Consider the following 25,345-nt stretch of genomic DNA (forward strand, 5'->3'; position numbering starts at 1 on the left):
TTTCATTTGTTTTGTTTTTTAATTTAAGAGTCCCAAGTGTTCCTTAGGTTTCTTGCTATGAGACTGTTTGGAAGACTATGCTGTATAGCAGCAGTCAGATATCGCTAACACCAGTAATACTAAATTCCCTACTTCAGGAGTCATTACATGATAATGATTATAAAATAAGGCAGTAGCACATAAAGCAAGATTGTTTTGTTAATATAGGGTACATCAGAAACTGCTTTCATGATGCAGATTTCTTTCTAATTGGTATTACAATTTTGTTTTTTATAAACTGCAATGTCAAGTTACTAGATACTACAGATGGGAAAACCTCATTAATTCTTATTCTTAATGAGAAACTTAACATTTTTAATCATTTAACTTTTTCAGTTACTTAAATAACAATAAAATGTTATGAATGGATTTTAATTATATCTTTTTTCCCATTTAAAAAAATTTTTATAACTCCAGAGTAGCTTTAATAGGTTTAAAATTGATGTAGAAAGAGAGGATACATAGCAAAAGAAGTAAAATGGAGGTGCAGCCAAAGAAGTAAGTCTGTCCTAAATGTAAACTGTTTAGAATCAGAGATATGACTTTTTTTTTTTTAGTGAGATATGACATATTATGATTATAGTTTCTCTGCAATTCTTGATTTTCTAGTTGTTTCTTTTAGTGAAATACTTGAACCAAAAGTATAAACTGTTTTTACTAGAAGTTTGCATTGATAAGTTTACAATTACTTGTGATAACTTAAATGTTTACATTTCAGCTGCCAGTGAAGGAGGAGCCAATGTATTTACTGTGTCATATTTTAAAAATAATGCATACCTGGCTCAGTCTCCACAGCTGTACAAGCAAATGTGTATTTGTGCTGATTTTGAGAAGGTTTTCTGTATTGGGCCAGGTAAGGTTTTTGGCAGTTACGGTTTTCTCAGAATTCATTAATTGTACCATAGTAATGGTTTTAGAAACACATTTTACATGCAGACATTTTGAAAGCTTAAATCTTTTTATATGCTGACTACATAGACACTAGACTTTGAGGTAAAAAATGACAGTGTACTTAGGCAGACCTTCCAAATAATAAAGTTTGTTGTCCTTGATAGCCCGTTTGCTACTCTTGGAAGTTTACAAATGTGCTACCAATTGTATTCCAAAGCTGTTCTGTTTCACTATTACTATTTGTACTGTTGTTAGTATTGTTAATATGCTAAAGCCCATTAGAAATTAGTACAAATGTATGCTATTTAGTAGGTTATATTAACATAGTTTTTAAGATATAGTTGCTACAAGTCCAAGTAAGCACACACAATCATGTGACAGATTCTTTTACGAGACTAATTATAAGCAAAAACTAGCTTTACTTCATTCTTTAAAACTCACCAAATTTTTGTATATATGTAAGTTTTTTGATGGCCTAATAAAAATTAAATACCTGCTAATAGAAAAACTGGCAAGATCTTTAAGCTTTTTAGTTTTCTGAATCTATTAAACAATTATATGTTGAACACCTACTGCATGTATACAGCCTTGCTCTGGGTTCCGTGTACATAAAAGAAGAATCAACCAGCACTTCTCAAATGTTTATGTACACATGAGTCACCTGGGGGCCTTGTTAAAATGCAGATTCTGACCAGTAGGTCAGGGATGAGGCTTAAGATTCTGCAGTTCTCACATGTTCCCAGGTACTGCTGATGCTGCTGATTTGCAGACAGACCATGCTTTGTGAAAGGAAAATCATTCTCCCTCCTTTCAAGACAGAATAAGACGTGTATACATACAGCAGTCACAGGGAGTAATCAACTGATTTTCACAGCAGTTAATCAGATCGTGCTGTGCAATCAGCAGATTGGTGTTAATTATATAGTTTAGAGAGTGTAAAAAGGGGAGAAGATGGAATTTGCTAGAGTCACAATGAGAGAGTTCATACTGAAGTGGGCTCTAAGGACAGACTAGGAGATAGACAATGGGGATTGGCGTTCTAGTCAGAGGAGGCAAGATGAGTAAAGAGCATGGGAGGAAATAAAAATAAGACTAATTAGTATTAAGAAATGGGAAACACAGGATAGGACTAAATTATGAAAGCATGACATGGTTTTAAACATTTTGTCTTTATTACGGTAGTCATTTGGGAACCATTGTAAGTTACTGAGCAAGGATGAGTTATAGATTATATCAATCTTGCAGTGATACAAAAAATGGAGCGAGCAGAGTCAGGAAGACTGGAGAGGAGGAAAGTGCAGCGAGGATAATAGCAGCTGGACTGGGGAATGGCTGGAGTGTGTAATATTACTCCATCTGCACAGATTTCATTTAGCTTGAGTCAAGTTTTAATAAAATTGAGAACTCACTGTATTGAATCTATTTTAATTATTGAGAAGGCACTTCAGAATCTTGCATTCCCTTGGGATTCTCATGAGTCTCATTTATTAATTTACATTTGTTACAGCTTTTACGACTATAGGAATTTGTAATGAACTTGCCATCCATGAGAATGCTGAGACAGATGACTTATCAAAGATTTTTTTCCAACCCTATAATGATAATTAAATAGTGCCACTGGAGTACTAGTAAATAGAATTTTTGTATTTAAATCCCAATTTATCCAAAATTTAAAACACCATTTACTGTGCTGTGTAATGTATGCTAATTATGTATTTACATACTATGTAAACACCATTTACCATTTTCTTTTATTAATGTTACAGTATTCAGAGCTGAAGACTCTAATACACACAGACATCTGACTGAATTTGTTGGCTTGGATATTGAAATGGCTTTTAATTACCATTACCATGAAGTTGTGGAAGAAATTGCCGACACTTTAGTGCAGATATTCAAAGGACTTCAGAAAAGGTAAAAATATATATATTTTATAACCTTAGATGAATCTAATTTTTAAAACAGTTTAAGTTCTCCAAAATGAAGCAGTTCTTAAAACATGTAAACTAAGCTTTTATTGAAAAAAAATTAAAAAAAAATACATATACATATATAAAGATTTGCCAGTTAGATTATTAGTTAATTAGTGGGAAAATCCACACTCAAAAGAGTACGTCTGAATCCCAGTCAGTTAGGGCTGCAGCCAGTTAAGCTAGCTAGCTAATCTACCAGATTGTAAGCAGCCTAACTATATTTGTTTTTTCCTCAATATTTTACATCCTCAACTTCTCAGAAATAGAGCCTATGTTACCTTTATAGCAGTTTATTATTTGAGAGGTAGTATGAGATAGTAGGACTTCCCAGGAGGCTCAGTGGTAAAGAATCTGCCTGCCAGTGCAGAAGACTCTGGAGACAGAGGTTCAATTCCTGGGTGGGGAAGATCCCCTGGAGGAGGAAATGGCAGCCCACTCCAATATTCTTGCCCGGAGAATCCCATGGACAGAGGAACCTGGCAGACTACAGTCCTTGAGGTTTGCAAAGAGTCGGACATGACTAATCAAGAGAGCACAGGGAGGGAATAGTATTTCAGAGCTTCAGCTCAGCTAGGTCCAGGTAACCTAAGATCAAATCCCAAGTTGGCTATATATCTTGTGTGGGCATTTTGGAAGTTATATAACTCTGTGCCTCAGTTTCCTCTGCTGTTACAAGTGAAGATAATATTATTACTTACCTCAGAGTTAAAGAATCCCCTTAGTCTTTCAGTTTCTAATCTTACTGTGTAAGTTAAGCCTGTGTTGAGACTGTTTAAATTTTTTGATCAGTTTATATTTACAGTGAGTGCTCAGTAGAAATTAGAAACTGGTATACTGAAAGGACTTTCAGCTTATGTGGGCCTGGTGAATTGACACATTTATAGAAATTATTAGGCGTGTCTGGGTGTTCATAAAATTGAATTATGTTAAATGTTCACTTTCTGTACAGCCTTTAAACTGGCAACTAGTTTCTGCATTAAAAGTGCATTAAAAATTGTTTTCTTATGATAATGTTTAAAATAGAGAAAATAAGAGGATGGAAGGCACGTTAACTAGGACCAAGAGTGTCTTTTTTTCTCTTTTCTTTTCTCCATACTTTTGAGAGTACTACAAGTATTAAGTTGGATATGACAGATTTATCTAGTGCTTTGATAACTGACGAAGATTGTATTTAAAATTCCTATTTGAAGACCACTGATTTTTTTTTTCTCATGACATGTATTGTTTTCTTTTTGATTTTACAAGCAATATATGTTTATTGCAGACAGCTAGAAATAAAAGCATAAAATAAAAATTAACAATCCCCCATAATCCCATCCCCCAGAGAATAACCATCATTAATATTTTGATGCCTTTTTTAACTGAGGTATAATTGACCTATTCCACTATGTTGGTTCCAGTGCACAACATAGTGATTCCACATTTCTGCAATATAATTGACTGTATTTCTCATGCTGTACCATTCATCCCCATGACTTTTTTTTTTTAACTGGGAATTTGTTTTTCTTAATCCCCCTTACCTGTTTCACTCACCCCCCAAACCCCTTCTACTCTGATAACTACTAGTTTGTTCTCTGTAACTCTGCGTCTGGTTCTGTTCTGTTCTGTCTTTTGTTTTGTTAGATTCCACTTACAAGTAAAACCATATGGTATTTGTCTTTCTCTGTCAGACTTATTTCTCTTCACATAATACCCTCTACATTCATCTATATTGTCACAGATGACAAGATTTCATTCTTTTATGGCTAAGTAACATTCCAGTGTGTGTCTGTTGTTGTTTGGTTGCTCAGTTGTGTCCAACTTTTATAGACCCCGTGGACTATAGCTCTCCAGGCTCCTCTGTCCATAGGATTTTCCAGGCAAGAATACTGAAATGGGTTGCCATCTCCTTCTCCAGTGTGTCTATATATATGTGTGTGTGTGTGTGTACACACTACATCTTCTTTATTCATCTATCAGTGGACATTTAGGTTGCTTCCATATCTTGACTGTTGAAGTCATAATGCTGAGATGAACTTAGGGATATATATATACACACACACATATATATTTTCAAATTAGTTTTTTTTTAATTTCTTCAAAAAATATCCAGAAGTGGAACTGCTAAATTGTATCTATTTCTAATTTTTTGAGGATGTCTATACTGTTTTCCATGGTGGTTAATTAATACCAACAGTACACAAGGTATGTTCCCTCTGTACCTTTGTTGAGAGTTTTTATCATAAATGGACATTGAATTTTGTCATAAAGTTCTTTGTTGAGATGATAGTATGATTTTATTCCTGAGTTTGTTAATGTAGTGGATCACACTGATTAATTTGTGGGTGTTGAACCATCTATGCATTCCTGGGATAGATCCCAGTTGATCATGGTGTATGATCTTTTTAATATATTATTGATTTCAGTTTGCTAATTTTTAAGGATTTTTGCATATAATTTTCCTTTTTGTCTGGTTTTGGTATCAATGTGGTGCTGGTTTTATAGAATGAGTTCAGAAGCATTTCTTCCTCTGGAACTTTTTTGAATAGGATGAGAAGTATACTTGTTAATTCTTTAAGTATTGGTAGAATTCACCTCTAAAGCCATCTGGTCTTGGACTTTTGTTTGTTGAGAGTATGTTTTTTTATTACTGATTCAACATCATTACTGTTAATTGTTCTATTCACATTTTCTATTTCTTCCTGATTCGGTCTTTAGATATTTCACATTTCTAGGGGTTTATCCATTTCTTCTAGGTTGTTCAGTTTATTGGCATATATGTATTCATAATAATCTCCTATGACCTTTTATTATATTTCTGTGGTGTCAGTTTAAGTTCTTTTTCATTTCTGATGCTACTGATTTGGATTTTTTTTTTTTTTTAGTCTATTTATTTCTTTTTACTCTGATCATTATTACTTTTTTCCTTTTAGTAACCTTGGTCTTTGCTTGTTTCTTTCTCATTCCTTTAAGTCAGGTTAGATTGTTTGAGACCTTTCTTATTTCCTAAGGTAGGCTTTTATCACTGTAAACTTCCCTCTTAGAACTGTTTTTGCTGCATCCTGCAGACTTTGGATTGATGTGTTTGTTTTCACTTGTCTCTAGGTATTTTTTTATTTCCTTTTTGATATTTTCTGTAACCCATTGGTTGTTTAGAACCATATTGTTTAGCCTCTATGTGTTAGTGGGTTTTGCTGGGGTTTTTTGTTTGTTTGTTTTTCACCTTGTAGTTGATTTCTAGTCTCTTTGAGTGTGGTCAGAAAAGATCCAGAATAGGATTTTAAGTTTAACTTTACTGAGACTTGTCTTGTGGCCTACTGTGTGATCTATCCTGGAGAATGTTCCCTGTGTACTTGAAAATAATGTGCATCCTGCTGCTTTTGGATGGAATGGCCTGTGTGTGTGTATATGTCTTTTAAGTTCATTTCATCATTGTTTCCTTACTGATTTTCTGTCTGGGTGATCTGACTATGGATGTAAGTGGGGAGTTAAAAGTCTTCTACTGTTTTGTGTTATTGTGTTAGTTTTCCCTTATGTTAACATTTGCTTTATCATTTAGGTGCTCCTATGTTGGGTATATTTATAGTTGTTAGATCTTCTTGTTGGATTGATCCCTTTATCATTATGTAATGTCCTTCTCATTTCCATTTGCATGGAACATTTTTTTCCATCCTCTTACTTTTGGTCTGAGTGTGTCTTTGGATCTGAGGTAAGTCTCTTGCAGACAACATATGTATGGACCTTGTTTATTTCATCCATTCAGCTACTCTGTGTCATTTGGGGCATTTAGTCCATTTACATGTAGTATGTTCTTATTGCTATTTTGTAAATTGCCTTCAGGTTTTTTTATTTCTTTTTTGTTTCTTCTTTTTTCTTCTTATGACTTGATGATTATCTTTAGTGTTAATATAAATTCCTTTCTCTTATGTGTGTGTATCTATTATAGATTTTTGGCATATGGTTACCATGAGGTTTATCTATAGCAACCTATATATGTAGGTTCAGCTTGAGTGATTTCCACCACTTGGTCTTCCAGTACACTAGTTTGTTCCTCTGTATCATCTAATCCCCTTAGGGGAGTATCATCTAATCTACTTACGGGAGTTCCCTTGTATGTAACCAGTTACTTTTCCATTGCTGCTTTTAATATTCTCTGTCTTTAATTTTTGCCTAATTACAGTGTGATAAAGAACCTACAGGGCTTCCCCAGTAGCTCAGCTGGTAAAGAATCCACCTGCAATGCAGGAGACCCCAGTTTGATTCCTGAGTCAGAGAGATCCCCTGGAGAAGGGATAGGCTACCCACTCCAGTATTCTTGGGCTTCCCTGGTAGCTCAGACAGTAAAGAATCTGCCTCCAATGCAGGAGACCTGGGTCGGGAAGATCCCCTGGAGGAGGGCATGGCAACCCACTCCAGCAATCTTGACTGGAGAATCCCCATAGACAGAAGAGCCTGGCAGGCTACAGTCCGTGGAGTTGTAAAGAGTCAGACATGACTGAGTGACTAAGCACACACAGTGAACTTGTGGACCTCTTTGGGTTGATCTTATTTGGGACTCTCTGTACTTTCTGGGCCTGGATATCTTTTTCCTTTCCAGTTATGGAAGTTTTCTGCCATTATGTCTTTAAATGCATTCTCTGCCCCTTTCTTTTCCGTCTTGGATTTGTATAATGTGAATGTCTGTGTGCTTGATGTTGTCCCAGAGGTCACTTAAACTGTCCTCATTTTTTTTGTTTGTTTCCATTTTTATTGCAGTATATAGTTGTTGACAATGTTGTGCTAGTTTCTCCCGTGCAGTAAAGTGAGTATGTATGTATATGTATGTATACATACCTCCCCTGTTTTTTGGATTACCTTCCCACGTAGGTCACGGTAGAGCACTGCGTAGGCTTCCCTAAGCCTCTCCAGCATCTTCTCATTAGTTATCTACTTTACACATAGTGTCTGCTGCTGCTGCTAAGTCACTTCAGTCGTGTCCGACTGTGCAACCCCATAGACAGCAGCCCCCCAGGCTCCTCTGTCCCTGGGACTCTCCAGGCAAGAACACTGGAGTGGGTTGCTGTTTCCTTCTCCAGTGCGTGGAAGTGAAGTCGGTCAGGCGTGTGTGACTGTTAGCAACCCCATGGACCGCAGCCTACCACACTCCTCCATCCATGGGATTTTCCAGGCAAGAGTACTGGAGTGGGGTGCCATTGCCTTCTCTGATACATAGTATCAGTAGTGTATATATGTCAATCCCTATTTCCCAGTTCCTCCTAGGCCCCTTCTCCCCCGTTGGTGTCCATACCTTTGTGCTCAACGTCTTTGTCTCCATTTCAGTTGGGCAAATAATATCTAAACCATTTTTCTAGATTCTACATATATGCATTAATATACAATATTTGTTTTTCTGACTTCACTTTTTTTTAACTTTTTATTTTGTATTGGGGTATAGCCCGTTAACAATGTTATAATAGTGTCAGGTGAACAGCAAAAGGACTCAGCCATAAGTATACACGTATCTATTCTCCTTCAAACTCCCTTCCCATCTAGGCTGCCACGTAACATTGAGCAGAGTTCCATGTGCTATACAGTAGGTCCTTGTTGGTTATCCATTTTAAATATAGCAGTGTGTATATGTCCTTCCCGAACTTCCTAATTATCCCTTCCCCCAACCTTCCGCCTGGCAACCGTAAGCTTGTTCTCAGTCTCTGTTTTTGTTTTGTTAACTGTCCTCATTTTTAATTTTTCTTTTTCTATGTGTTAGATAGGTTAATTATAATTCCTGATCTTGGAGAAATGGCCTCATGTAGGAGACATCCTGTGGGGCCCAGTGACACCGTCGCCTCTGTTCAGTAGAGCAATATGTTGTAGGGATGCCTGCTATACGTGAGCTATGTAAGGCCCCCTGACAGGGCTGACTTCTGTGGGCATGCCGGTGGGCTTGGATGGCCCCCAGCCCATTTGGTGGCCAAGTGCTGCCTAGTGCTGAGGCTTCTGGTTACTGGTGGAAAGGACAGGTCTTCCAGAACTGATGCTGGCCCACTGTTTGGTGGACCCAATCCTGGGCCCTCTGTTGGACATGGCCCAATCCTGGGGTAGCTGGGGTGTTTTGAACAGGGAGTCTACGGCTGCTCCTGGCCTGATGGTGGGTGGCACTGTATCCCTGTGTGGCTGACTGCTTGGCCTGGGGCTTCCCAGTACTAGTGCTAACTGGCTGGTAGGCTCGACCTGATACTTGCTCCAATAGGCTAGAAGGAGAGTTCCAAGATAGTGCTTGCCAGCAGCAGTGTCTTCATGATAGAATGAGCTGCCCAAAATGGATGCTGCTAATGTCTGTCCCCAGAGGTAAATCTCAGTTGCCTCCTGCCTCTTTAGGAGGCTCTGCAAGATCATCAAGTGACTCTGACCCAGGTTCCTTTCAAATTACTGCTTCTGCCCTAGGTCTCGAGATTTAACATGTTCCCTTTAAGTGGATTCACTGTTTCCTACAGACCTTCAATTCTCCCAAGTGCCTGCCCCACTGGCCTTCAAAGTCAGACCTTCTAGAGGATGCTTGTCTTCCTGGTGCAGGATCCCTAGCCAGGGGAGCCCAATATGGGCCTCAGACCTGTCATTCCCTGGAGGGGCTCTCTGCAGTTGTGATTATCCTCTCCTTTGTGGGTTGCCTGCCTCGGGATGTGAATATTGACTCTGTCACATCTCTGCTGCTCCTATCTGTCTTGTTGTTACTTCTTTATATCTTTGGTTGTAGAATATATTTTCTGCTTGCCTTCAGGCCATTCTCATCGATAGTTGCTCTGTGAATAGTTGTAATTTTGGTGTGCCCATGGGAGGAGGTAAATTCAAGGTCTTCCTATTCTATGATCTTGGCCACTCCTCCCAACTTTTTTTTTTTTACCCTTTTTTCTCTGAAACATTTCTATACAGTTTATTTTAAGCAACTTCCATTCAGCTAGTCTATAGAACAACTAATGTCTCCCTGTAAAACAAAATATCTTTTGAAACTACAGTTAAGGAATAGAGCTTTTCTCATTACTTATTTACTGTGTATTTTTAAAATTTATTTATTTGGCTATACCAGGTCTTAGTTGTGGCACATGAGATCTTCCTTTTGGCATGTGAAATCTTTAGTTGTGGTGCTAGGGGGATCTAGTTCCCTGACCAGGGTTTGAACTAGGGCCCCCTGCATTGGAAGCACATGGTCTTAAGCCACTGGACCACCAAGGAACTCCCTCGTTTTTTTTACATTTTTATTTCATTTACATTTATAATTGAAGAAAGCTTATGAAGCTCATTTATTTTAGGTATTGATGTCTTCTCTACTTAATATTGGAAGTGGAATTTCCACTTTGGTTTTTGTAACAAAAGAGCAAGCATGATTTGAGCACTTGGAATTAATCAAATCTCTGCTTACAGATTATTCAGACACCATTATCACTGGGCTTAATGGGTAGGCTTAAGATGGCGACTTGGAAATAAAAGCCTTCTTCCTGTCTTCTATACATCATTTAGGAATTTTAAGTTTCTGTGTCAGTTGTAAATTGGGTTATTTGGTGGTTGCTATCCCTCTCGTGTTTATCATTAGTACTTATCTCTAACAGAAGAATAAACAAATGTATTTTAAAATATTGATATTCATATTTTTTATTACCATTGATTAACATGAATGGGGGTTAATGTTCAAAGCAAAGCAATTTAAAAATTAATTCTTGGGGTCATTTTAACCCATCTATGTCAAGATTTGAATAAATCAATGATTTCTTCTGTTTTCATAGAATATAAACATACTTTTTTCAATTCTGTTGATTATGAAAAAATTTAAATAGCATACAAAAAAAGGTAGACTAGCCTAATGAACCCCCATATACTTATCACCCAGTTTTAACCATTGTCAATCCATGGCCAGTTTTGTTTTACCCATTTCCTTCCATGCTCTGTTATTCTGAAGCAAATCTCAGCTACCATTTCATCCATAAATACTTTAGTAAAACTACATTTTTAATCTTGCCATCCTCTACAGCAGCAGTTTAGTGCAATGAACATTTGTTATATTTAGAAGGTAGATGATGAACATACTGTAGGGATTATTAAAATGCGAAAGAAATAGGCACTCTCCTAAACAAACTTATGGTATAATGGTAATGGGGGAAAACAAGACAATATTCATTAGTTTGGTCTTCCTCAATGATGACAAATGTTGTTAAAGTATTAAAAATCAGATTTTTTTTAGTGCCTCATAAAATAGGTATTTTATGTTTCTAACAGTGCTAGTTGATATGAATTATAAAGGAAGTTTTTCATCCTGTAATGCCACTGCAGTGACAAATAATACAGCATTGAGAAATGATGTTAAATATTTTTTTAAGTGTTTGCATTTAATTATTTAACTTAATTTCTTGTTAACAGTTTTTTTCTGATGCATACACTAATTCAAAGAATGATTTTATGTGACATAAACAGGGACTCAATACCCACTAGATATTTTTTTCTTAGCTGCTGGCTGTTTCTGTCACAGATGAGCTTGAAAGTCCCTGAGGCAATTTCTACACTGAGGCTGAGCTTACAGGAAAGAGCTTTGCTCTAAAAGCATTTCCTTCTGTTATCTCTGAATTCAAAATAGTTACCAGTGGAAACATGGAAGAGTAGTACAGTGGGGTCTTGGGTCCATGTCAGCTGGCCTCTTCAGTACAGGCTCCCTCAACCTCCCTAGGAGGTCTGGCGATGAGTGGGGTGAGCAGGAAAAGGCATGTTTCTACCCTGGAACCCGCTCAGGTTGCCCTTTTCTCATCACTGCACACAGAGTAATTCCTCTAATATGTTGAAAATGTTGCTTTGTTTTTTTTAAAAAAAAAATGTGTATCAAATGTCATGGAAGAGAAAAGCTATGTGTTCCTTACTTCAACAGTATTGGTTAAAAATTTTTCTTTATGTATTACCATAGTGACCTCTTGTGTTAAAAACATTTATTTCACATTTTTATTAACTCTTGTACATATAGGTTTCAAACTGAAATTCAGATGGTGAATAAACAATTCCCATGTGAGCCATTCAAATTTTTGGAGCCAACTTTAAGATTAGAATATTGTGAAGCATTGGCTATGCTTAGGGAAGCTGGAATTGAAATGGGAGATGAAGAAGATCTAAGGTTTGTATTTGTGATTTTTAAAACTTTAGTAATTAGATTTAAGATATAAAAGAATGAATATATTGATGAATGTTTTTCACCTACTTGGTAAACTTAAGTTTTATTAACTTTGGTTATATAGTATGATGCTGTTTTGTTCAATGTGTGATCTGAAATGAACTGTTATGTTTAATGTGGTTTGCCTAACCGTTAATATTTTTGTATGTTAAGGTGTGAAACTTTTAACAATCTCTAAAAGTTATGCAAGTCTCTGTTCTCTATTTGATATACTATATTTTATTATCTAAATTCAGATCAAATAATTTTGAAATGATAGTTTAATAAAGATTGGAGATTTCCGTCTACTTATATTTTATTCAGTGATTCTTAAGTTAAAATACTTTAAGCCAACACAATGATTCATAATTGATATCGGAAGGAAGAGAGTATTTTTTTTTTTTAGGGTTTTTTATTTTTAAACATATTTCACTCAAAACCCTCATTTACTTTTATTTGTTTAACGAATATATATATGTGCATATATGTATATACACATATATATATAGCTTTAATCATCTTCTACATTGCTAGATGACAATTTAAGGGAAAGCATAAATTCTATAATTTGGATGATATTTTTGTATATATTTTGGAAATTTTTCTTAAATAGGATAGAACTTAAATTGGTTTAAAACCTTTAATAAAGAGTAACAAAAAAGAGAAACCATTTTGCAGTAGAACCATTTTAATGACAAGAGTAGTCTGTGTTGGTGTAGTAGATTTTCATTATATGTAGTTGTAGGAAACTACTTCATGTTATTTCTGAATCAGTGAATTGCTAAATTCTGTTTATACTTTTATTTAAGTATATTGAGTAGCACCGACTAACTGTCCCAGGTATACCCATGAATGGTTTCCAATAGTAGGTGCCTTTTTTAAAAGGAGCAGAATAGACAGCTGTGTATTTTGGCTAAATTTTTTATCCTCTGAGAACTTCAAATAGAAGGGGTTCCTTATAAACTTAAAACTCTTTTAAGTTGCTGTTTGATCCTCAGACACCTGATTTCATGTTTCTTTTGCAGTACACCCAATGAAAAACTGTTGGGTCGTTTGGTAAAGGAGAAGGTAGGACTCTTATGATGCTGGATTTCTTTTTCTAAATCTGAAACATATCTAAATTCTAAAGAACATGTAATAAGTTACATGAGGGACTAATCTCCCTAGAATGGTAATATTCCAGAATAAATAAAACCCAAGGGGGATAATATTTTTTTTAATTCTTAGAAAAATAAAAAGTATTGAGGCTTTGCAAACCCAAATGGTGTGATTAGCTCAGTGTTTGATTTTTGTATTAAGTTACACTGAGGGATCTCTAAGAGTGATATCTGGCTCTGATTGTCATATTAGTTAGAGAGGACCTCAAGGTGATTGAAATTATTTAGAAATGGTCTTCCCTGACTACCCTTGCTGACTCGTGGGACTAGAGGGTGAATGAATTTTTTTCTGCCTTTTACATGAAGGCTACTTTCCTATCTTATTTTTCTATAAAACTCCAAAAAAGAGAAAAGCTAAACTTAATGCAGTCTTAAAGAAATTAAGAGAATTGTGTAATTGAATAAAAACAGTCCTTGAGCTCCTCCTGCTGGTTTCACTCAAAATGGTTCAACTGACGGGGGAACACTCTGTGAAACTGCACAGCACCGAGTTCATACCTTTAAAACGCTATTTCAGTGGAGCCAGGGTCAGCTCTGTTGACATTCCCTCTACACGCCAATTTTAGGGAAAATGTTTAACATCAAAACAGATAAAACACTTCTGTTTCTTTTTAATTAAATGTAGGTAACATAGTAAATATTCTTTTTAACAAAGATATCATAATTTCATGTTAATGTTATTCATTTCAGTTGTTTTCATTTGAGAAAAACTACTAAATTTATTTTAAACATCTTGGTGAAAATGTAAATCATTGGGGAAATAATCAAGGTTTTTGGAAGATAAAAGATGTCAGTTTTTCCCAAATAATTTATAGATTTAATGTAGTTTTTGTAAAACCCAATGAGATTTGGGATAATTTAACAAAAACAGTTTTAAAATACATCTAGAAAATTAAATGAGCTAGAATTGCAATGGAAAAAGGTGAAAATAAGTTTATCACAGCATAGTTTTCAGCAGAGGAGAAATTGAGAAGAGATTACATGTCCAAAAAAAGAAAAATGGATATGTGAACTATGACTGACTAGTCAATAGCTTCTAAAAATTAAGTATATTGGAAGAATTTATAACACCACAGCAAAATACTGTAGGATACAGCTGTAAGAAGCAGAACAGTTATTGTATATACAGTATAATTACAATAATTTTGAAGAACAAAACTTATGTACAGAAAAAAGACAGTTACCAAAATGGTAGCCTTCTTTTTACTTTCATTAAATGTCTTAAAAATCTGTTTTAATCATATTTATTCTTTTTATAGTATGATACCGATTTTTATATTCTTGATAAATATCCATTGGCTGTAAGACCTTTCTATACCATGCCTGACCCACGAAATCCTGTAAGTAATTTGATTTTAAATAACCTGTTTGGGGGAAGAGGGAAAACTTTATTGTCACTGTGTCACATTATACAGTGGAAATAATGGTTTTCATTAATAACTTGCAGTTTTAAAAGACACATTTTTATATGTATTACTACTAGTTCCTGTCAATTCAGGTCAAAGTGATATTGTAAAATTTGAATATTCTAGCAAATTAGTCCCCAAAACCTGTATTAAAAATAATTTTCATGTATTATTTTTAAAGATATATGAAGAAGAAACACTATATAAATAACAAATAGTATTAATAGACTTGAGGACTTTATCAAATCATTTTTATCATTGACCTTGAACTGAGAACTCACATTCTATCCTGGCAGTTAATCTAAGTAATGTTTTGTGGGCTTTCACTGGTTTCCCTTTGCATTGGTTCCCCAACTTTAGTGAGTATCGGAATCGCTCGGAGGGCCTTTAAAACACAGATTGGGGCTTCCCTGGTGGCTCGGTGGTGAAGAATCCACCTGCTAATGCAGGAGACATGGGTTCAATCCCCGATCTAGGAATGTCACATGTGCGCAAGCCTGTGCCCCAGAACTGTTGAGCCTGGGCACAATTAGTGAGCCCATGTGCCACAGCTTGTGAAGACCGTGTTTTCACAACAAGAAAAGCCACTTCAATGAGAAGCCTGCACACCACGACTCAAGAGTAGCCCCCGCTCACCACAGCTAGAGAAAAGCCCTTGTAGCAACAAAAACCCAGCACAGCCAAAAATAAATAAACAACAATACTTTTTTAACAAAACTTTTTTTTAGGTGGGGCTTGATAATTGATATTTCTCATAAGGTAATAGTGAAACTATCAGTCCAGGAATCACACTTTGAGAACCATTGGTTTACTGAAAGATAAGGAAAATAAGTTAAAACCTGATAAAGATTGAATTGAGCTATGGTAAATTGATGTTCAGTTCACTTTCTTTAAAATAATAACTTTGAAAAATTAAAAAGACTAACACCTGTTGATAATTTGAAGTTCCAAAAGTGATCCCAACATCATATCACACTTAAAAACATTTCAGATGATAAAGTGAAATAAGAATCGGCACTGCGGGGACTTCCCTGGCAGTGTAGTGGCCAAGACTCTTTGCTCCCAGTGCAGGGGACTTGGGTTCAATCCCTGGTGAGGGAACAAGATCCCACATGGTGCAGCTGAGATCTGGCACAGCCAGATAATTTTTTTAAAAAAAGAATCAACACTATGCTACTGCTTAAAAGAAGATGTATTGTTCTGATTTGTTATTGGAAGGTGTGGGAGAAGGGGAGCATAAAATCTGATAGAGGTAAAGAAGTTATCATTCAACCCTCACTAGTTTAATCCCATTTTAAAAAGCAAATCATGTTTATTGGAGCAGGTTGTATAATTAATTGTGGGGAAAAAATGATATTGTTCTTCATGCAGCAGAGAGTGTTTTTCCACATATGTGTGATAGAAATAGGATGATAACCTGTTGAGTGGTATTTTTGTTTGTTTTTCCTATAGAAACAATCCAACTCTTATGATATGTTCATGAGAGGAGAAGAAATACTGTCAGGAGCTCAAAGAATACATGACCCTCAGCTGCTAACAGAGAGAGCCTTACATCATGGAATTGGTAAACAACTTCAGTATATTGAGGAGGGTCATGTATATTCTGAAAGCAGTACATTTTAAAACTCTTTAAAGACTTTTCAGAAACAAAGTCATTTGTTTTAGTTTTCATTGCATGGTAACTGCTTTCGCAATTTTTTTACGCTAAATAAGATGATAAATTACGTTTCTTTGTTTTATGTTTGGTTTGTAGATTTGGAGAAAATTAAGGCATACATTGATTCCTTCCGCTTTGGAGCCCCTCCTCATGCTGGTGGAGGCATTGGTAATATTCGTTTATATGATGACAATATTTCCAACCCAAATTTTATTTGGCAGAGTGTTTCTTCAGTTCTAAATGTCCTCAGTATTAGACTCCAAAAAGTAAATTTTGTATTTTGTTATTACTTACAAATAAGTTTATAAGTGCTAGATGTAATACAAATTTGAATTAAAAGAATTTTTAAGTGAGTTATGACTAAATGAAATTTTTGAGTATCCTCATTTCTCTCTGTATTCATGAGTTCATTCTGATTAGTCCAAATTAAAGCTCAAGTCCCTCAAGTTCAGATGGCTGCTAAATGTTTTTGTTGAAAACATTTCATTGGCTTTTAGAACCACGAGAGTATGTGTTAAGATACTGCTCTGTGATTTAAAATGAGTAAATATTTAACTCAACTTTGGGATGTTTGCATCAAAAATTCTTAAAAAGAATTCTGGGGCATCTCTGGTGTCTCAGCGGTAAAGAATCCACCTGCCAATGCAGGAGGTGCAGGTTCGATCCCTGGTCCAGGAGGATCCCACATGCCCTGGAGCAGCTAAGCTCTTGCGCCACAGCCATTGAGCCTGTGCTCCAGAGGTCTGAGCTGCAGTTGCTGAGCACGCGCCACAGCTACTGAAGCCCGCGCACCCTGGAGCCTGTGTTCCGCAACCCGAGAAGCCCGTGCACTGCAGTAAGAATAGCCTCCACTCAGCACAGCTAGAGAAAGGCCCGTGCAGCAACAGAGACCTCGCACAGCCAAAATTAACTAATTAGAATTGCTTTACAAAGAATTCTGAATTTATAGTTTTGTTGAAGGTTTGGTTGTTTGTTTTGGTTTTTTTAGTAAATATACAAATTTAGGTAATATACAAATTTCAAATTCAAAGCAAATAGAATAGTGTACATTCACCTCCCTACAGAAAACTATTATTTCTAGTTTTCTCTTTACCTCTACAAAGATAATCTTTGCATATGCAAAAGTATATAGAATATATTTTTTACACAAATTGTAGTGTGCTGTATAAACCATTCAGTACCTTGCATTTTCGCTTATTGTATTTTGTAAGTTGCTCCTTATCAACACTTAAAGAACTTTTTAATGCTTTTTTTTTTTAATCGCTACATAGAATCCATTGAAAGAATTCATGGTAATCTTAGTAACCAGGTTCCTATTGATAGAACCTGGTATCATTTGAAAATATAATAGTAGGCTTACATTATATTTTTGTTTGCTTAAATCATAAGTTTTGGACATTTACGTAGATTTGTGGTTCACATTTCACAGAATCATATAGCTTAAGGATATCTCATTTATCCTTCCCACATATAGCATCACCTGTTTCTGAATCAGACCCAGAATATTCCATTTTAAACTCATTTAAAATAATAGAAGTCATTTCCTTTCTAACAAGGAAAAGCATTTTCTTGATCAGTGATGTTATTTTGATAGTTTTCAATAAGTATGACCCTGAATGCTTAATTCTGAAAATGAATTAATGATTATTTTGTTTTCTCCAGGGTTGGAACGAGTGACTATGCTGTTTTTGGGCTTGCACAATGTTCGTCAAACCTCAATGTTTCCCCGTGATCCCAAAAGACTTACTCCTTAAAGAAAATGTTTTTTTATTCTTTCCAGTAACCTGCTATTAATCAGGCTGTACCTTAGGTACTTAAAATATGCAATAAAATAAATGTCTTATCCAAAGTGCCACAATTACTTTTGGACTAATTCAGTGTACGTTACTTTAAAAGAGAAGATTTTTATAAATTTGGACATGCTTCAGTAGGAAATGGTTAAACATTTTAATGAAAAATTCATATTATTATGTTAAAACTTCATTTTGCATTACTACAATAAATGTTAAACAACAATTTTAAACAGTTAATGTGTACATTTTTTTTTTCTATATTACAGTGGCTATAATATTAATGTCTTAAATTTTCAATATTTGGTCTTATTTTTTTTAAGTCTGACATGAGATAAGAACAATTTTAGGGAAGTATAGAGGTTTTAATGAATGTGTAATTGGCATATCATGGAAAATTAGGCAGAAAATATCAATCCTTAATAATTGTGCCTGGAAATCATGTAAAGCAGGTGAGAATACTGGTTAGAAATTATACAACATAACATAATATTATATTAAATTGCTAACTAATTAAACCCGAATTTCAATAAAATTTTAAAGCTAATTATGGATGTTTCTGTGTAACTTCATGGCAGTATGATTTTATAGCTGATTCTTGGCATTTATAATTTGAGGGGGGGAAGTAGACAACCAGTTTATGTAAATGCCTAAAAGCAAATGAAGACTTATATATTCATAACATGTATTAATCAAGAGATCAATTCAGATGAGTGTAAGGATACAGTTCTTAAAGCTGAAGGCTTAGGTTGCTTTATAGTTTATTTCATATAGATTAAAAAATATTGCAGAATTTTCAGTTTTTATTTTTAACTTTTAGGCACTTAGTGAATGTCACTAAAATGCACTCCCATTCCCTCCCAAAAAGAATTACAGTTAAATACACTTTTCCTCTAGATTATTAAATATGTCCATGCTAATGTTAGTTTTATGGTGAACCACACATAATACTTATGAACAAAACAATTTAATGCAATTATTTTCCTACAGGAAAAGGAAAAATAATACAGAAAAGTAAGAAGGTCAGAAAGGTAGGATATTACCCCTGGTTCATAAGCATCTGCCCATTATTTTTTAAAGTTAATTTATTTCACCATCCTAGATTATTATTTCTTTGAGAGTAAAGACTCAATTTTAAATCTGTCTTTCATAACCCACCAAAGTATCTCAAGATACTTTTGTTAGACACCCAGAAGTGTTAAATACATTTAAGCCACACCAAGACCTATTTTTTTCTGTATTGTATAATCCCCAAACCCAAAAATAGTATAATAATAGCCTTAGAGCTATTCTTCTCAAGTTCATAGAATTACAGCTCTTTCAAAATAAATTGTTTATAGAGTCTAAGAATGATGTAATTTTTTGTTTGTTTTTTATGAAATATTTAAAACATCAGCCAGATTAGAGCATAATAAAAAAAGGACACCCCTACACTTGCCACCAAGCTTTAGCAATTCTTAACACTCATATTTGCTTCAGATGTTTATTTTCCTTTTTTAGGGAAAAAGTAATGGATCCAGTTAAGGCTTCCCAGTTAACACCCGGACCCTATTCCTTCCTACCCTAGCGGTAACTACTATATAAATTCCGTGGTTTTTAATTCCTTTCCATGCTTTATATTTTGCCTCAATATTTGCTCCTATGAACATTGTCTAGTATTATTTTGCAGACTTATTTGACATGTATATCCTGGGATTTTGATGGAATTACCTTGAATTTATGAAACAATTTGAGAAGACTTGAAATTTTCAATCTCTTCAGTCTACTAGTTAGTGAAAATAGTATATCCCTTCCTTTTTTGGTATTTTTTCCTTAATTGTCATAAAATATATTGGCGTTCTTTAATATCTTTCAAAATTACTTTTTAAGGAATTCCCTGGCAGTTCAGTGGTTAGGACTCCATACTCTCACTGCCGAAGGCCTGGGTTTGATCGCTGGTTAGGAACTAAAATAACACCAGCTGCACAGTGCAACCAAAAGTAAATTAATTAAAGTAAATAAAATTAATTTTTCATTTATGCTAAAAAACCTTACCATTTTTTTTCTACTGGAAATGAGACTTTTAAGTATGGATTCTGTGGCTATTCCACCTCGATTAGAGTTCTCATGTTGCTGTTTTATCAGCCATGTAACCTTGGGTAACTTGCTTCAACTTTCCTCATTTTCATAATCCTGTTTCATGGGACTGTTGTGGGAATTAAAAAGTATGAACCCCTAAGAACAACACTTAGAATAGTGTCAAGCAAATAAAAAGAATTTGATCTCTTCCTCTCTAATTTTCATGTCATATTTACTTATTAGTCAAGCTCTTCAGTGGAATGTTGAATAAAAGAAGTGATGGGAGCATGCTTTTGTTTCTGAATTAATTTTAAACACTCCTAAAGACTCAAGATTAAGTGATATTTTCTGTAGGTTTTTGATAGTTGCCCTTTAACAGGTTAATGAGGAGACCATTTGTTAAGAGTTCCTGTTAAGAATGACTGTTGAAAACAAAATAAAAAAGAATGACTGTTGAATATGTCAAGTACTTTTTCTGTATTTGCTGCAATTTTTTTTTTCCTTTAGTTTTGAATATGACAGATGATAGTAACAAATTCCTGTTATTTTTCTGGAATAAATACTGCTTGAATATGTTCTATTATTGATACTTTATGTATGTACTACTGAATTCAACTTGCTAATATATACAACAAAATTCATTCATCTTAAGTGTGTAGTTTGATGTATTTTGGTTATTTTATGTGTTAGGTAATCTCCACCTACAGAACATTTCCATTGCCCTAGAAAGCTCCACAGTGCATTAATAGTTGCCATCTCCAACAATGAAGATCTTTTCTAGAGCTTCATATAAATGGAACAATATATAGTCCTTTGTGTTTGACTTCTTTCTTTATAAACATGATGTTGTGAGATTCATCATGGTGTTGCATATATTAACAGCATATTTATTAGTATTGATCAGTAGTATTCCACAGAATGGATATACAATAATTTGCTTATCTCTTCACCAGTTGATAGACATATAAGTAACACTCAGTTTTTACTCTGTAGTGAATAATGGTGCTGTGGACATTTGCTTGCAAGTCTCTGCAGGCATGTTTTCATTTCTTTTAGATAGATAGCTAGTAGTGAGATGTCTGGGAACTATGAGAAGTGTATATTTAACTTTAGGGGATACTGCCATTTGTTTTTTCCAGAGTAGCTATTATCGCCTTGCATTTACAAGTAGTGAGAGTTTAAGCTGCTCCACATCATCACCAACACTTAGAAATGTCAGCCTTTTTAATTTAAGCTATTCTCATGGTTGTGGCTTTAATTTGTATTTCCCTAGTGATTAATATTAATGATGCTAAGCATCTTTCCATGTGCTTATTGGCCATTTGTATTTGTATGTCTTCTTTGGTGAAGTGCCTTCGTATCTTACTCATTTTTTTTAATTGGTTGATTGTCTTCTACTTGATAAGGGCTTTTTATGTATTCTGAATATGAACATATGTCAGATACGTTTGGCAACTAGCTTTTCTCAGTCTATGGCTTGCCTTTCCTTTTGTTTTCCTTAGTTGCCTTTCAAAGAGCAGAAGTTTTTTCTTTTATGGTTGTGCTTCTGTGGTCTGTTTTAAGAAATCGCTGCTTAATCCAATGTCACAAGTATTTTTTGTTCTCATGTACAGTTTTAGTAATTTGATCTCTTACATTTAGATCCATGATCCATTTCAAGTTAATTTTTGTCTATGGTATTTATGGTATTTGTAATGGTTAAGGTTTCTGTGGCCCCCCGCCCCACACACACACACCCATGTAGTTTTGATCCAGACCATTTGTTGAAAATACTTTCCTTTCCCTGTTGAATTAACTTGGCACCTTTGTGGAAAAGAGTTAACCATATAAATATGGGTCTGTTTCTAAACTCTGTTCTATTCCATCGATCTATGTGTCTGTTCTTGCATCAATACCACAATGTCTTGATTTTCACAGTTATAAGTAAATCTTGAAATCAGAAAGTTTAAGTCCCCCAGTCTTGTTCCTCTTTTCAGGATTATTTTAACTATTCTAAGTCCTATGCTTTTCCATTTAAATTTTTATATCATCAATTTTTGTTGTTGTTTTAGTTTTCAGTATACTAGTTCTGTGTACTAATTTATGTATCTTTCTGTAAATCTAACCATTTGCTTTTGGAAAGAGTGTGTTAGGTATCTACACTTTTATAATTGTTATGTCTTCCTGATTAATTGACTATTTTATCTAATAAAATGCCACTTTATAACTCCAGTAATGCTCTCTTTTGAAATCTGTTTTATCTATATTAATATAGCCATTCCCATCTTCCTGTGGTTATCCTCTGCATATATTTCTCCATAATTTACCTCCAGCGCACCTTTGTGTTTTTATTTAATGAGTTTCTTACAAATAGCGTATAGTTGGATCTTGTTTATCCATTCTTAATCTCTACATTTTAATTGGAGAATTTATCCCAAAAGATTTAGTCGTTAATTATATGATAAGATTTGTATCTTTCATTGTTTTTGTTTCCTCTTTGCCTCTTCTGTTTGTTTTTTTTAATTTGTTCTTTCCTTTCCTGTCTTTTTAATGACTATTTCAATAGTTTTTAGAATTTCATTTTCATTTTCCTTTTTAAGTATTTTAAGTAAACTATTTCTATTGTTTTTTTAGTTATTGCTGTAATGATTGTAATATACATTCTTAACATTTACACTCATAGTTGCTAACTTTGTATAAAGATTTTGTATCTATGTTTATAGCCGCTATTTTCTTTTCATGTTCTCTTTCAGTTTAGATATCTATGGTATATCAGTTTCTGTTTTTTGAGACAGTTTAAGAGTGAGTTGTTTTTCTTTTGTTTTTTGGCCATGTGGCTTGTGGGGTCTTAGTTCCCCCACTGGAAATCAAACCCTGACCCCCTATACCGAAAATACAGAGTCCTAACCAGTGGACTGCCAGGGAATTCCCGAGAGTTTTCTATTTAATGGGATAATCTTCCCAGTATTCTCATGGTTTTTTTTTAAATTAGTCTCATCTTTGTGTGCATTTTCTAACTTTTTAAAACTTGTTTTTCTAGACAGTTACCTTTTAAATCTTTCAGTTACTATTTTCTAGCATTTGATTCTATTAATCCTCTCTGTTTTGTTTTTAGTTCGTTAATTTCTGCTCTTGCATCATTTGCTTCCTTTAGCTTTCTTTCAGTTTTGTTTTTTTTTATACTGTTAAATTCTCTTGTTGCCTGTGATCAGTTTGCTGTTAGTTCGGTATAATTATTTTTCCTTTGTAGATAATCTGCCCTCTTTCCTTGGTAGGTAAAGTTGCTTCTTTATCTCTGATATACTACTAATTCCTTATGGTAATTGTTATTCATCTTGTTCATTAGTCAGTTTGTCTATGTCTAAGAACCCATATCTTTTCAATTATGGAAAATTCTTAGCAAGTCCCTCTTCAAATATTGCTTCTTTACTATTTTCTCCACTTTTTGGTATTTTTTTTTAAACTCTTAATAGCTAAATTTGGGCCTCTAACCATTCTATTATGTCTCATATTTGTCACCTTTGTCTCTGTTCTGTTTATGGATGAATTCCTTAGTCCTGTCTTCTAATATATTTAATTATTCTTCAAATATGCCTAGTCTAGAATTAACCTGATCTGTTGCATTTTTTATTTTGATGACTATTTTTTTCCACATCTAAAGTTTCTAATTCATTTTTATCTCATTTATGTCTATTTCTGTTCATACATTCTTTCATGATTTCATGACAGTTATGCCAATGACATATGACAATTACCATTTATGTCTTTCAATAAATTTTTTATTACACTGTCCAACAAAATATTTTTGCCGATGTCTAATTTTGTTTTTGTCTATTCTTGACATGTTCACATAGAAGGGGTTGTCACATGTAAATTCATTGGACCATCTTGAGGAATATGACTATAATGTGAAAGAAGAAAATAATACTTAAATAATGAGTAGATGCTATCTCCTAGCACAATAGCTCTGTGCTAAGTTGTTACCAGTTGACATTTGCAGAGGCTGAGTGTACCAGGCTCCACAGGAAGTTCTGTCTAGCTATTGCATGGAGCACAAAGGCTTCTGCTAGAGTCAAATTTGTACTGAGGCTTTTGTCAGAGACCATCTCTTGTATTGCATAACTTCCTGCATTTCAGATTTGTTTTCTTTTCAACTTATTTATAGTAATAGTACTTTCTGAAGTGTAACTGATAAGCTGAAACATGTTTAAGGCTTAAAAAAATATTTTTCCTTTAAGTTACCGTTAACCATACATTACTGTATAGATGGGTCAGATAGGAATATATTTTTCAATATAGAAGCTGCAGCATCCTCTCAAAGGTTTGGGATTTTTTGTTTGTCTTCATTTTTTACTAGCTTTATTGAGATATAACTGACATATCTGGAAGTTTTTAGACCATTAAAGTAGTCTCTTTTAAGGAAAAAAGCCAGTCTTTTTAATGAAAAAATTAAGTTTTTAATGTTTTAATAATTGACTTACAATGCTAGTTTCAGATGTACAACATACTGACTTGATATTTTTATACATCACAAAATGATCACCAAGATCAGTCTAATTACCATTTCCACCATAAAAAGTTATTACAATATTATTGCCTGTATTACTCATGCTGTACATTTTACCCCCATGACTTACTCAGTTTATAACTGGAAGTTTGTACCTCTTAGTCTCCTTCACCTACCTATTTCACTCATCTCCCCTTTGGCAACCCCCAGTTTGTTCTCTGTATCTATGAGTCTGTTTCTGTTTTGTTGTTTGTTCATTTGTTTTGCTTTTTATAAGTTTTTGCCTTTTATTTCCACATAAAAGTGAAATCATATGGTATTTGTTTTTCTCTATTTCACCCAGCATAATATCTTCTAGGTACTCATGTTTTCACAAAGGGCAAAATTTCATTCCTTTTTCTGGCTAATATTCCATTATTATATATACCAAATCTTCATTCATGTATGATGGACACTTAAGTTGCTTCCATATCTTCCTTACTATAAACAGTGCTACAGTGAACATAGAGGTGCATGCTGCTGCTGCTAAGTCGCTTCAGTCGTGTCCGACTCTGTGTGACCCCATAGACGGCAGCCCACCAGGCTCCCCCGTCCCTGGGACTCTCCAGGCAAAAATACTGGAGTGGGTTGCCATTTCCTTCTCCAGTGCATGAAAGTGAAAAGTGAAAGTAAAGTCACTCAATCATGTCTGACTCTTCGCGACCCCATGGACCACAGCCCACCAGGCTCCTCCATCCATGTGATTC

At 34.6% G+C, this 25,345-nt stretch overlaps 1 protein-coding gene across 1 annotated transcript in view; it reads left to right on the forward strand.

Moving 5' to 3' along the window:
* The window catches only part of DARS1 (aspartyl-tRNA synthetase 1), a 62,153-nt gene extending 43,865 nt beyond the window's left edge, over positions 1-18,288 (forward strand). The window contains exons 9-16 of the mRNA XM_020886163.2: positions 758-892; positions 2,697-2,844; positions 11,863-12,009; positions 13,071-13,113; positions 14,462-14,542; positions 16,061-16,172; positions 16,362-16,433; positions 17,928-18,288. Coding sequence (XP_020741822.2) covers positions 758-892; positions 2,697-2,844; positions 11,863-12,009; positions 13,071-13,113; positions 14,462-14,542; positions 16,061-16,172; positions 16,362-16,433; positions 17,928-18,019 — 830 coding nt within the window. The 3' untranslated portion in view covers positions 18,020-18,288. The remainder of the gene's footprint in view (positions 1-757; positions 893-2,696; positions 2,845-11,862; positions 12,010-13,070; positions 13,114-14,461; positions 14,543-16,060; positions 16,173-16,361; positions 16,434-17,927) is intronic.
* Positions 18,289-25,345: the final 7,057 nt, after the last annotated feature.

Source organism: Odocoileus virginianus, chromosome 13 (genome assembly GCF_023699985.2).
Source record: "Odocoileus virginianus isolate 20LAN1187 ecotype Illinois chromosome 13, Ovbor_1.2, whole genome shotgun sequence".
NCBI lineage: Eukaryota > Metazoa > Chordata > Mammalia > Artiodactyla > Cervidae > Odocoileus > Odocoileus virginianus.